Raw genomic sequence first — 14,346 nt, 5'->3', positions numbered from 1 at the left:
GTTTATTTTACTTGGTTTTCTTGTTTTGGTTTATTGTCTTGTTGCAGGATACACCCACGTTTAATTTTTAACATCTTTAACATCTTACAATTCACTTATTTGTAGATAAAATATAATTGTATTTCTTCATTTAAAAAATGATTCACTTTAGCATCACATTCCAAATCCCGATAGTTTAAACGGTTAAATCCATAATGTCTACTATTCTGTCCTAACTATCTACATGTGCACTGGATTGTAAGGTGCAACATTAAGGAATGAGTAATATGAAATATAAAAAAGAAAAAAAAGAAAAAAAAAAAGAAAATGGATGCAACAAGAGGAACCGGAGAGCAGATCTTCTGCCTCAGTGAATCACATCCTGCTGGAACCAATCACACATAACCAAACCTGACTGAAACAAGGCTGTTGCATTGACCTTTTTGTGTTCATTTGTCTACACAAGCACGTTAGGGTCACACACACACACACACACACACACACACACACACACACACACACTTACAGTTCGGTGAGGAAGGGCAGTTTGTGGAAAGCGTTGGGTTGGATTTCACTGATGTTGTTCATGCTGAGATCTCTGCAGATACACACACAGAAGAGGAAGAAGAGGAGGAGTTGTGTAAGACGTTTCATGGGAAACACAGTAAACACGCACTGATTACAAATATTTATTAAATTAATCATTAAATGCAAGAATATTAAAAGAGATTATCCTGTCTGTTCATTTTTAACATAATAATAGTAAAAATGCTAAGAAGAAAAACAATATCAACTTTTTTGTTTGAGACCAGATACTAAAGTGCTTTATAGGACAATAATAAACTGAAAATAAAACATTCATTCATTCATTCATTCATCTTCTACCGCTTATCCGAACTACCTCGGGTCACGGGGAGCCTGTGCCTATCTCAGGCGTCATCGGGCATCAAGGCAGGATACACCCTGGACGGAGTGCCAACCCATCACAGGGCACACACACACACTCTCATTCACTCACGCAATCACACACTATGGACAATTTTTCCAGAGATGCCAATCAACCTACCATGCATGTCTTTGGACCGGGGAGGAAACCGGAGTACCCGGAGGAAACCCCCGAGGCACGGGGAGAACATGCAAACTCCACACACACAAGGTGGAGGCGGGAATCGAACCCCCAACCCTGGAGGTGTGAGGCGAACGTGCTAACCACTAAGCCACCGTGCCCCCCTTGAAAATAAAACAGATTTATTTATTTATTTATTTATTAACATAGATTTTATTAAAAGATACATAGATACATAGATGACAAGGATATTAGTACAAAATATAATATAAGAAACAACCGTATTTCTTTTCTTAATCTTGTATAAAAAAAAAATCACAAGCAATGTAGCAAAAAAGTAAAAGCTCAGTAGAAATGTCCGTTGAGTGACAGTTAAGTACTGAATATAATCAGAATCCGGCACTGAAAAATATCCAAAATAACATTTACAAAAGTTTCTGGTTCCCCCAGGATCACCATCTCTACATGTGGAGCCTCTGACACGTATGATGAACTGCTGCTGGACTAACACCATCTCTTTCTCTATTTGTGTGTTTCATTTCCACCATCACTGCACCTTCCATCAGTCTCCACGATGTGACGAAGACCACAGAGCATTATTACTGTTTGTGGACTAATTACACACTCTTGCTCTAGTATTTTATGCCAAAGAAGGTCATTGCCCAGAAGGATCCGGACCTTAATTAAAGCATCTGAAATCTGGAACCGTCTTTCCATTATTCGTGTCTCTCCCAATTTCCCATCTCATTAATTAACATGATGCAGATGCGGGCCTGAACTTCCTGACGAGGGGGGGAGCGATGAAGAACGTTGCTCCTTCGCTGATGAAAGGCGACATATCACATTTCAGCCTTTTATCGCCTTGATTAATGGCCCGAGCCACCGCGCTGCACCTGTAAGATGTGACCTGGGCCGTCTCGATGAGATGTTCTGGAAAGAAATAAAGAACGACTCTGTCGGACCGGCCAAAACCGGTCGGAACAAAACATGTGGATTCGGATATCAAAGACGGATGGTGTGCACCAGCACTTTTTACCATCCATCAGAGAAAACAAGAAACATGGAGAGAGAAAACTTTCCGTTGTGAATCATTGTTCGGCAGCTGGTAATTTTTGCCTGTGTGTGTGTGTGCGTGTGTGTGTGGACAAGGTCAGGTTTCTTGGGGTTGTTTTCCAGATGTTTTTCTACCTTCAGTCTAATCAAAACTTCTTTCTGTCTTTAGGAACAGGCAGCTCAGAATACACACCTTACCCATCATGATTTGTGTTTACCTTCGTGAAACATAGTCATTGGAATAGTAGCTTCTTAAGTAAGCGAAGCATATAGCCGCCAGTTTAGCATTAAATCAGACATGATTTGGCTCATTTGTTTTCTGTGCGCTGTTTGTACGATACTAAATCTACCAAACTCCTCAAACCAGTGCTCCTTGTTTCTGAGGTTGTATCTGGAAACCCTTAAATGTTTTTTTTTTATAGATGTAAAGATACATACACAAGCTACACACGCTTCAACTGCTCCAGCTCCGGCTCTATAAAGAGGAAAAGTATTGCTTTAAACCTGTATTTTAACAAGAGCATCATTATCCTTGTTGCCTGGGTGGAACCTTGGAGACAAGGTAGACATTGTGTACGTTTGATTTGTCTATAAACTGTTCTGGTGTATTTTTTATTTTCAAAACGCCAGTCGCTCCGGACTTGATTGGATTACAAATTCTCGCATCATATTTAGCAGCCAGGCGGAGCCTTGTGTCTGATTTTAATCTAAACCTTCAGCGTGTGTCAGTTCCCCAGGAGATGTGTGTGAGCCTGTAAGCCATTGTGAATATAACCAAACTGCAACATTACTTCATTTGTGTCCCTAAGGGAACTCATAACCGAGACCACCGAGCAAGAGAGGATAAACGGAGAGGTCTGAAAATATTCATTGCCGAGACTTTGATACTCTTTTATTTATTTCTTTTGTCAGAGTGTCAGGCACGACGAGGTGAAAAGCTAATTTGCACGGCAGGGCGTCTGGAAAACGTCTTATGGAAAACAGGAGCGCGGGAGCGCAGGGCTGAACACCGACGCTTTATACTGACACGGTGGCATGGAATACACTCAACACAAACCAGTAAAATGGCAGGGAGGATTATGACTCGAACAAACACAATATCTCACACGAGTCTTGCTCTTCCTCGTTGTGTAGCGTTGCTGGAGTAAAGCGTATAGAGTCTACAGATGGGATGGGCTTTCCATGTGCATAGGGTTAATAGGAATTGCATTGTATCACATTTGCTTCCTCTTCATTTCAGTGGCTCGGGCAGAAAAGTCAGTTTCTGTAACAGCATTAACAAATTCTTGTACATATTCACCTACACAGTCCACACAGTTAGTGAGCTTCAGTATCCAGAGTATATCACAGAAAATTTGAGTGTGAGGTAGAAAAACCTTTGGTTCTGGGATGTAAGAAGCAACTGGAAGCCCAGGTGCATCATGGGAGAGCATGCAAAACCCCAGACATTTGGCAGACACCCTCATCCATAGCAACTTACTTTATCTTATCTAAATTGAGGGTTAAGGGCCTTGATCAGGGGCCCAGCAGTGACAGCTTGGTGGACCTGGGATTGGAACTCACAACCTTCCAATCAGTAGTCCAACACATTAAACACTAGGCTATCATGTTTCCCAGACAGACAGACATGTGGACAGATGGACTGAATGATGGTCGGACAGACAGTCGGTCAGTAAGTTACTCTATCTGGCTCTTTAGGATTGAACCATGGACCTTGTTGATATCTTTTATCCACTTTTCTGGCCTTAAGCTTCAGAATCCTGAAGGCCACATAGACTTCATGCTCTGCTGTTCACTGTTTTCCAGCTGGAATGGATGAGATATCTCACCCAAAGCATGACCGAGCTTTTTGTTCCGTACTTTAATTTGTCATCTGTATAGCTGAAGGCCAAACGCTCCCTTCTTCTAACACTTTTAGATAAACAAGTTTCAAAAGTGGCTTTAGATACAACCTTTAATGCTGCCTTTAGCAGGATCATCCAAAGAATGCTTAAGGTTGCTAAAGATTTCATTTAAAAATTCTTTCCCAAATTTACAAAACTCACAAATATCGACATAAAGACACGCTCACGTTCCCGTACACGCAGAGGTTGACTTATTTTACTCCCAATTTCAACCCAAAATGTTCTCTTTTTAATGATTAAAGCAATCATTTAATCTTCGATGTTAACGTTTTATGTTTCATCCATTCTGCTTCGGTTAAATGACATCACTGCTTCAGTTCCTCAGATTTCAGCGCAGTCATTTTCCACAGGCCGTGCTTAATGTAAGCATGACATGAAACTGCAGGCTGCATTCAAGGGATTATAAAAAATAAGTAATGAAGTATCTAAAGAGAAAGGAAGGAAGGAAAAAGATTTTAGACAAATTACGACACTACGATCCACAGCAGATTTATGAATTTAATAGCTGCACATTCATCAAGATGTCCAGGGTGAAAAATAGCCCCGAAAACCTGAACGGTGACACAACATTTAAAACAAAACCGCCTTTTTCCATAGAAATAATCATTCATATCCATCAGGAGTCTATTGACAGCTTGTTTTATTTGAGTCTATTCCATTGGGTGGTCATTCATATTTCTTCTTTTCTCCATTGCATAACATCTGCTGCTGTTTTTATTGAAATAATTACCAACTAATGCAAACCATATTTGCTTTTGCGGGCAGAAATGGGAATAATTTGGATCGAGATCGAATAAATGCCTAATGCTCCATCTCTGAATGATGAGGACCTGATAGTGTGAATCCTTATAGGAGTAAAACTAGATCTTTACTTCTGTCTCTGTGAACTGAAAACTAAAAAGTTCTCAATTCAGATGCAGACACAATCACAAACAGAAGCACGGATCGGAAAGTAGTTCCGGCTGTAATATGACCGCTCGTTTTATATTAATGCACTCGTATTGAACGTTAATAAATGAAACACCTTAATCATTGGGAAATCGCTGTGGTATAAGCATGCCACATATAAGCCACATGCTTATACCACAGGGGCAGTGGTGGCTCAACTGGTTAAGGCTCTGGGTTGTTGATCGGAGGATCGGGGTTCAAGGCTCAGCACAGCCGAGCTGCCACTGCTAGGCCCTTGAGCAAGGCCCTCAACCCTCCCTGCTCCAGGGGCGCTGTATCATAGCTGCACTGCACTCAGTTGGTATGTGAAGAAAAGAATTCCACTGTGCTGTAATGTATATGTAGTGATAATAAAGGCTTCTATGCCCCGTTCTGTTCGGTTCACTCAAGATCATGCTGTAATATGAAAGTAGTCCTGGCTGCAAGGCAGATCAGATCAGTAAATTGTAAATATTAATAGTAAATATTAGCATGAGAAGAATAAAGCACTTCAGGATGTGCTGTTATTGGAGAATAATCAACTTTGGAGTGCTGACAGATAACCCTTACTTTATTTCTCTACTTATTCAAGGTTCTTTTGAATTCTATGATGTCACACTCATGGTCACGTGACCTCTGTTGACATCCAGAGCTGTGATCTATCACGTTAGGGCATTAACTCATAAGATGTATCAAATCCCCTCCTCACTACCCACACTGCCTTCTTTTTCTTCTTCTTCTTCTTCTTCTTCTTCTATCTCACATATGCTAATGCATTATTAGTAGACTCCAATATGTCCTGGAGGACTAAGCATTTAGAGAAACCTAAAAACATTTTTTAGGTGTTATATAAAGCTATAGAGGTTGTATAAGACACGAGGACATGACCAGACTACTCTGTCGATCGTGTCGAGACACACAGAGCGAAAATAGCCGTCTGAAAAGAGAAAAAAAGGTCTTTGAAGTGGCTGTAGAGATTTCGCTCCACACTAAACAGGTATGCTTTAATCCACCGTGCCCTCCCACTGACAGCCTCTATACTGCTGCAGGAGGGATTCAGAGAGTCTCTGTGTTCGAGTCTGAACCCACACCCATACACACACATACACACTCTTCTCTGTGTTCACACACTCTTCACTTCACACACTGAGACACTTTTTGGAAATTTTGGAACCATTGCACGTTTAGTGTTGTAAACGACTGAACGTTTCTGACTACAGGATATGAGATATTCTCTGCAGTATTATACACATTAACAGTTTTATTAGCTTCACAGCTACTCTATTATATATATTATATGTCCATCTTGGTCCACCTTAATCTGAATAACCATAACACACTGTGTTTGTCTTTGAGTAGCTTTGTGTTGTCTATGTAGCACGGTGTTGTCTTTATGTAGCACGGTGTTGTCTTTATGTAGCTCTGTGTTGTCTTTATGTAGCTCTGTGTCTTCTTTATGTAGCCCAGTGTTGTCTTTATGTAGCTTTGTGTTGTCTTTATGTAGCACGGTGTTGTCTTTATGTAGCTCTGTGTTGTCTTTATGTAGCTTTGTGTTGTCTTTATGTAGCTCTGTGTTGTCTTTATGCAGCTCTGTGTCTTCTTTATGTAGCCCAGTGTTGTCTTTATGTAGCTTTGTGTTGTCTTTATGTAGCTTTGTGTTGTCTTTATGTAGCTCTGTGTAGTCTTTATGTTGCTCTGTGTTGTCTTTATGTAGCTCTGTGTCTTCTTTATGTAGCCCAGTGTTGTCTTTATGTAGCTTTGTGTTGTCTTCATGTAGCTCTGTGTAGTCTTTATGTAGCTCTGTGTTGTCTTTATGTAGCTCTGTCTTCTTTATGTAGCCAAGTGTTGTCTTTATGTAGCTCTGTGTAGTCTTTATGTAGCTCTGTGTCTTCTTTATGTAGCCCAGTGTTGTCTTTATGTAGCTTTGTGTTGTCTTTATGCAGCTCTGTGTTGTCTTTATGCAGCTCTGTGTTGTCTTTATGTAGCTCTGTGTTGTCTTTATGTAGCTGTGTCTTCTTTATGTAGCCCAGTGTTGTCTTTATGTAGCTTTGTGTTGTCTTTATGTAGCTCTGTGTAGTCTTTATGTAGCTCTGTGTTGTCTTTATGTAGCTCTGTGTCTTCTTTATGTAGCCCAGTGTTGTCTTTATGTAGCTTTGTGTTGTCTTCATGTAGCTCTGTGTTGTCTTTATGTAGCTCTGTGTTGTCTTTATGTAGCTCTGTGTCTTCTTTATGTAGCCCAGTGTTGTCTTTATGTAGCTTTGTGTTGTCTTTATGTAGCTCTGTGTAGTCTTTATGTAGCTCTGTGTTGTCTTTATGTAGCTCTGTGTCTTCTTTATGTAGCCCAGTGTTGTCTTTATGTAGCTTTGTGTTGTCTTTATGCAGCTCTGTGTTGTCTTTATGTAGCTCTGTGTTGTCTTTATGTAGCTCTGTGTCTTCTTTATGTAGCCCAGTGTAGTCTTTATGTAGCTCTGTGTAGTCTTTATGTAGCTCTGTGTTGTCTTTATGTAGCTCTGTGTTGTCTTTATGTAGCTCTGTGTCTTCTTTATGTAGCCCAGTGTTGTCTTTATGTAGCTCTGTGTCTTCTTTATGTAGCCCAGTGTTGTCTTTATGTAGCTCTGTGTTGTCTTTATGTAGCCCAGTGTTGTCTTTATGTAGCTCTGTGTTGTCTTTATGTAGCTCTGTGTTGTCTTTATGTAGCTCTGCCAAACACTAATCATAATTGTTCCATACCTTTACCTGTTGTCTTTATGCAGCTCATAGATAACAAAGATAACACAAAACCGCTGTGAGGTGTCATGAATAACCTTGATTTTCATGCAGTGGCATCTATCAAGGGGTGGGATACATAAGTCAGTTCTCAAAGTTAAAAGTGTTGAAAGCATCAGGTCTTGTGAGGTCCTTCCGGTATTCAGTGGTTAGTAAGAACCAAAAGTGCTCCAAGGACAGAAAACAGGTGAGGTCAAGGCACTCAAGGCTCATGTGCACGTGGAGCGAAAGCTAGTGCGTCTGGTCCGATCCTACTTAAGAGCTACTGTAGCACAAATTGCTGAAAATTTTATAATGGCTTTGATAGAAAACTGTCAAGCTTTAGAGGCAATGTGATGCTCTGGTCAGTGTTCTGCAGAGAAACCTTAAGTCCTGGCTTTTATATGGATGCTGCTTTGACATGTACCACCTACCTAAACATTACTGCAGGCTGCCACAAGTGTGTATATTCAAGGCAACTCTATTCCCTAATGGCAGTGACCTTTAATAGTATAATGCTCTCTGACACACAGAAATTGTTTAGGTGTGGTTTGAAGAACAGTTCAAGGTGTTGACTTGGCCTCCAAATTCCCCAGAGTCGTTGTTCCCACTCATGATGAACTTGTGTTAACACATCTTGTGTTCTGCATTTCAAAGGCAATTCAGATGCAAACTTAAAGGATTTCTGAAAAAATATATAAATATATAATATATAAACTAAGTGTGCATATGAGCGTATAAAACATCTTGGAAAGCATTTTCCATAATTTTAATAAAAGTAATGGAAAAATTAGCATTGGTGTTAAAAGTTCCATTTTAATAGTTAGTATAGTTAGAGTATAGTTATGCCCCTTTTCCACCAAAAAGAACCGTGTGCTGGTTCAGAGCTAGCACTGGTGCTGGTTCAAAGTTGGTTCCACTGGCGAACCTCCTAAGAACTGGTTTGTCTTTCCACCGGCTAGAGAGCCGTCACAGAGCCGAGTCTGACGTCACTGTATACGTGTCACGTTACACAGCAACTTTAACGCAGCAGCGGCAAACACAAACACATCAACAATGGCGGATGTTGCTTTACTGTTAATGCTCATGGCTTTGTGAACCTACATTGGCATCCAAACGCGGCGAATCCAATGTGTACGTGCAGCTCCATGTAATCTGTATAAACGGAGGTTGTAATCGAGAAAGTACATAACGTTATTTTATCATTAACACATAAAAAAGTTAGCCTTAGCATGTAGCTACCTACTATCATGTGTGCTGATAATGTATCATATTGCGGTAAAGTAAAAGTGTATTAAACATTAGTATACTTAAGGTATATTATCAAATGCGCTAACAGTAGCCCCGCCCCCAGCTCCGCCCACAGCCCCTGACACAAGCGGTTCTTAAGTCTAGACCAGCAACGTTTTGGTGCTACTTAAGAACCACTTTTCCTGATTCAGGGCCGGTGCTTTGGCTGTCGAAAAAGAAAGAACTGGTTCTAAATTAGGCTCTGGCTCCGAAGCAGCACTCAAACTGCCTCGGTGGAAAAGGGGCATTAGTGTACTATATATAATATAGTCTTTACACTCAGATTCAACAAGGACAGCAACACCGCTCCCAATGCCAATCATCTAAACCTGAAGAAGATCTTTAGAAAACACTTCCAGAATTTAGAATTTAAGACAAGGCACATTGACAGCCCGTGTTGGCTTGTAGTGGCTCAAATACCTTTGTTTAACTTTGACAAAATTGTATTTTGTCAGACAACATTGATCAGACCACCATTAACTAAAACCTAGCTAAAATGTTGATCATGACAATTATAACACTTATGCCACGCCATCCATCTTAGCTTGAAAGAGAGAGAGAGAGAGAGAGAGAGAGAGAGAGAGAGATAATTGTACTATTTTCACGTAAGATGGTCACCTTCTTTCTGTCAATCACAGTAATATGAGCCAATAAATAGTCTCAATCAGTTAGCTCTTGGAAACAACCTAGACATAATGTAAACGTCTAGCAACCTTTTCTAAGCTTCTTTGTGCTCAGTTGCTTTCCTGTGACTCACAACGGCCACATCATGAACAATAATACAAGAAAACATTTAATTTTCAAAAGGATTGGGGGTTGAGAAAAAAATGGGTCTATTATTGAAGGATAAAGAAGAGGAAATTGCAGTATAGATTGCAATCCTGTTTTGGAGGACGCTGGTGAAGTCTCCTTGGAGAGAAACCTCAAGTCCTTTTTAGGTGAATCAAAGTGTGAAGGAAGCAGCTGGTCATCAATCCATCAGCTGGAGGGAACTAGCGGACCCAAAACAAACAAGCCGATATACCGTCTATATTCCTTTCTCAACTGCAAGGCCGTGTCCCACTCGGCCCAAATTCATGAATTCATGTCTCTGATAAGAGCATTCCAAGTGTTGGACGACGTTTGGTACGGAAACGCCTCGTCTTCCTCAGGCCTGTTGATGACAGAGCTTCATTCATCATCGCTAGTGGAACAATCTGAACATTGTTGGCATGCACGCTGTTTTTTCGCCTTTCTTCTATGAACACACATATACACAGACACACGTACAGACTCACACACACTTCCCTGCAGGTCAGGAGACAAAGTTCTGTGCTTCAGATGAGACCACCCTGGAGAGAACGGAGGGATTGACTGAACAAAGCCCGAGATAAAGATGGCTAATTCATAGCTACATTTAAAAAGGCGCCAGGATGAGGGTTCCCATAACACACCATACCGGAACACACAACATTACTGCACACACCACTGATAGGCTCTGCATTTCCATCTCTCATGACCTTTGTAGCATTTTATTTTTCCAAATGACTTCAGATCCTGATGCAAAAAAAACATATTGACCGCTATCATTCATTCTATCGCTTGATCTCTTCCCTCACTTCCCACCCAAATGTACACAATAGCTGAGATGATGTCATCAAAATGTGCCTGTTGATTGTCATGGGGAGCTTGGAACACACGTTTGCTATCACATATTTATCACAGCCACTCTTTATCTTTATCCACATCAAAACTGTTGCATTTCACATGGTATCTGTTTTCCAGACACGCTGGATGTCTGTCTGTGATGTAATGGAGCAGGTGCAAGTTTGTAGCTTCTACGCTTACTACAAACACCTCATTTTAATACAAACTGATTATCTTGTCCTATATTATAAGAGGTTGTTATAGGGGGTGTGGCCATGCAATAGTAGCTTTCAAGTAGCTTGTATGCCGAATATCTCAGCTACAGTATACCAGTGCTGCAGTCTCAAGTAAAATCAAGTAAACATCACAATTTGGGTCAAGACACGTCGTGTGACATCATCGCAATACGCATTCAGCCAAACTCCTTTTCCATTCGTGTGTGTCCAACATGTACGGCTCCATGAAGATGTGGTTTGCCAAGGTTAGAACTTCAGAAAGAACTCCATTGGCCTGCACAGAACCCTGACTTCAACTCCACTTAACATCTTTAGATACTCTAAAACTCTAGTGGAAAGCCTTCCAAGAAGAGTGACAAATAAATGTGATGATCAGGAATACACATACTTCTGCCAATATAGTGTGTCTAGAATTGTGTATTAATGACTGTATCCCATATTGTCTAAATGATATATATATATATATATATATATATATATATATATATATATATATATATATATATATATATATCGTCGCTGTCGGGCGGAAACCTCGTATGTCCAAATTTGGTCAATTTCATATTTTTTCACATATCGATGCTATTGGTCAGTCCCCACATGGGCCTGTTATTTTTACGTTATTAACCAATCTAAAGTCTTGAAAATAGCTTGAGCACAAATCTCATAACTCCATTGGACACTTCAACTGTCCACCTCTTCCTCACTCCGTGTGAGAGCTTCACGGCATATTTCTCCTCAAGAAGAGTCGCAACAAATCAACACGTCTTCTGAGGTAAATGTCTTCAAAACACTGGGCTCAAAGAAAAAAAAATCTTGACCCCCGCTAGTTCTGGTGCTCGTCTGAGGACAGGAATTTAGCGCAAGACAATCCACTGCAACGCGGACTAAACCCTGTGTACTGCAGATAAGGTACAGCGTTTTTTTAATTTCCTGAAAAATAACGGTTTTGGAGATAGAAGGATTCCGCCTGACAGTGACGATATATATATATATCAGCATATCAGTGGCTCTTTATGTTCATTGAAGGTGCTACAATGAAAAATATTGTGATCTGGCAATGAACCATAACTGGAATGTGTTGTGGTTACTGGTTATGTATTGCAATGGTCTAGCATTAATATTACAGTATCAGTGCTCTAGTGTTCTCCCACCAACCAAAAACATGGCATTAGGTAGAATAGCTACAATGAATGACTGTGCCTGTGAGTGTGTGGTGCCTTGTTATCGAATAGTGTCCCATCTGGGGTGTATTTCTGTTTATCATCCTGTGTCATTGCTGTCGTGTGCAATTACTTCTGGCCCAGAAGAACTCGATTCCTGAGGGACAAATAAAAATACGCACATACTAATGTTGTATTGCAAAGAAAGAAACCTGTCAAAACACTGAAAGCCATGCTTGTTTATTTAAGTATCGAGTATGGAAGTATTAAAGAAGCCTTTTTGTACACTGAAAAGTGGGTTTAAGTCAACAGCCATGCAGCCCATCCTCAAAGAGAGGCTTCAGGATAAACTGCTTGCTTATGTTACGTAAGTTCTGTGCTCATAAATGGAGCGGAGATAGATGAGCTCTAAGGGTCTGAAAGGGGATACGGACCGGATCGACGGCGACAAAAAGGGGACGAGCAGAAAAGTAGGTAAAAGGAAAAGAATGACATTGTTTGGTCTTCCTGCAGTGGTGAAAAGGTGGTGTGGAATAGCTTTGTGCTCACACAGACACAGGAAGGACAAGGAGACAATATACACTTCCCCTCTTTCTGTTTTTAAGCAGCGTCCCTCTTTTCTCCTTTTTTGACACACCGTCAAGCTTCCTCAGGTTTGTCTGCTCTCTTTTGTTGCTGATCTCTTTTCACCTGAGTTTATGACACATTGCACACATACACACACACACCGGAAAAGGAGGAAACAATTGAGGAGAGGAGTGTTGCCTTTCTTTCATGTGTTCCATCTAAAGAGAGAGCTAGAGAGAGTCAGATGTCTGGGTGGTTAAATTGGATGTTTAGTCTGTGGATACGTCATGGGAGCTGCATTTTACACTCCACTTTCCCCTCAGGGTGCTGGAAGGATGAACTGAAACAGACACTCACACACACATGGCTGGAATTACTTATTATTATTGCTCATCATCGTTCTCAGTGAAGACAGATCCATCGGATGAGTAACTTGGAGCTCTGTTTCCGTGTCATTGCGTTCTAATGTTTTTGCTTCGAGCGACATGAACAAATCAAGAACTCTTTGTGCAATAAATGTACAGGAAACACGGGGCTCAGCACAGTAACATGCAACTTGTTAACCATACACGTTTACATTACACAATGTGCAATTATTAAGGATGTGTATTGTGTCTAGCAGTAAATCAATGCAGCCTGTAGTGTTTCATTCATTCATCTTCTAACGCTTATCCGAACTACCTCGGGTCATGGGGAGCCTGTGCCTATCTCAGGCGTCATTGGGCATCATGGCAGGATACACCCTGGACGGAGTGCCAACCCATCGCAGGGCACACACACACACACTCATTCACTCACGCAATCACACACTAGGGACAATTTTCCAGAGATGCCAATCAACCTACCATGCATGTCTTTGGACCAGGGGAGGAAACCGGAGTACCCGGAGGAAACCCCCGAGGCACGGGGAGAACATGCAAACTCCACACACACAAGGCGGAGGCGGGACGTGAGGCGAACGTGCTAACCACTAAGCCACCGTGCCCCCCCTGTAGTGTTTGCATCATTGACAAAACTGAACAGCAGCAAGATTTCAGCCAGCATTTGAAACATTTCTATTTTGTTATACAAAAAAGAAGGTAAAAAAAATCACCCTTTTATTGAATTGAAGAGTAAGACGCCTTTGGAGGAACTGAAATTCTGTCAGTGAAGTTGCCCATTTTCCTAACTACATTTGGTGTAAATGCAAAAGATTGAATGTTTTGTCAGTTTTGTGCTAGAAGTTGTAGTTAATCACCTAAAAGTGCAGGCTTGGCCAAGGTTTTTCAAGATTTCAGATTCAGAAATGATCGGCTTGCATCTGTAAAGTTTTACTAGACCATTAGCAGTCAATCAGACCACAACTCCTAATTCCAATATCACTTGTCTGTTTATTCACTTCATAGTTTTACCCAAAGCAACTACTGCTGAACAGATGGTGTTTAAGGATCTTGCTCGCAGACCCAACTGTGGGAACGATGGGATCCAAACTCAAAACCTACTGATCAGTTGTCCCCAGCCTTGAGTCCCCAGCACTGAGTCACTACCAATCAGAGCACACCTCCCACCTCGGGTGACACTATTTTGCTTATTTGGCCTGATGGTTTTCTACAAACTTACTTACAAGTGCCAAACTGTGGCAACCTGGGCAGAGCTTACACTGGCTTACAGTACTCACTAGGTCAGTCTGTCGCACTGAGCCACTGAGACACCTCCAGTACCACTACAACTAATCAAACCACATCAGGACCAGTGTAGTCAATCAAACCACATCTCCCACCCCAGGACTACTGACAAAAGTTAGAACACAG

The 14,346-nt window shown here is 41.1% G+C and overlaps 1 protein-coding gene across 1 annotated transcript in view; it reads right to left on the bottom strand.

Annotated features, from left to right (window-relative positions):
• Positions 1 to 14,346, bottom strand: part of LOC132862700 (leucine-rich repeat-containing G-protein coupled receptor 6) — an 81,092-nt gene that overhangs the window by 44,977 nt on the left and 21,769 nt on the right. Inside the window, exon 2 of the mRNA XM_060894881.1 lies at positions 506 to 577. Coding sequence (XP_060750864.1) covers positions 506 to 577 — 72 coding nt within the window. The remainder of the gene's footprint in view (positions 1 to 505; positions 578 to 14,346) is intronic.

Source organism: Tachysurus vachellii, chromosome 19 (assembly GCF_030014155.1).
Source record: "Tachysurus vachellii isolate PV-2020 chromosome 19, HZAU_Pvac_v1, whole genome shotgun sequence".
In the NCBI taxonomy this organism is placed as follows: Eukaryota; Metazoa; Chordata; class Actinopteri; order Siluriformes; family Bagridae; genus Tachysurus; species Tachysurus vachellii.
The sequence above is the reverse complement of the archived record's forward strand: the minus strand, read 5'-3'. Positions and strand labels throughout refer to the sequence as shown.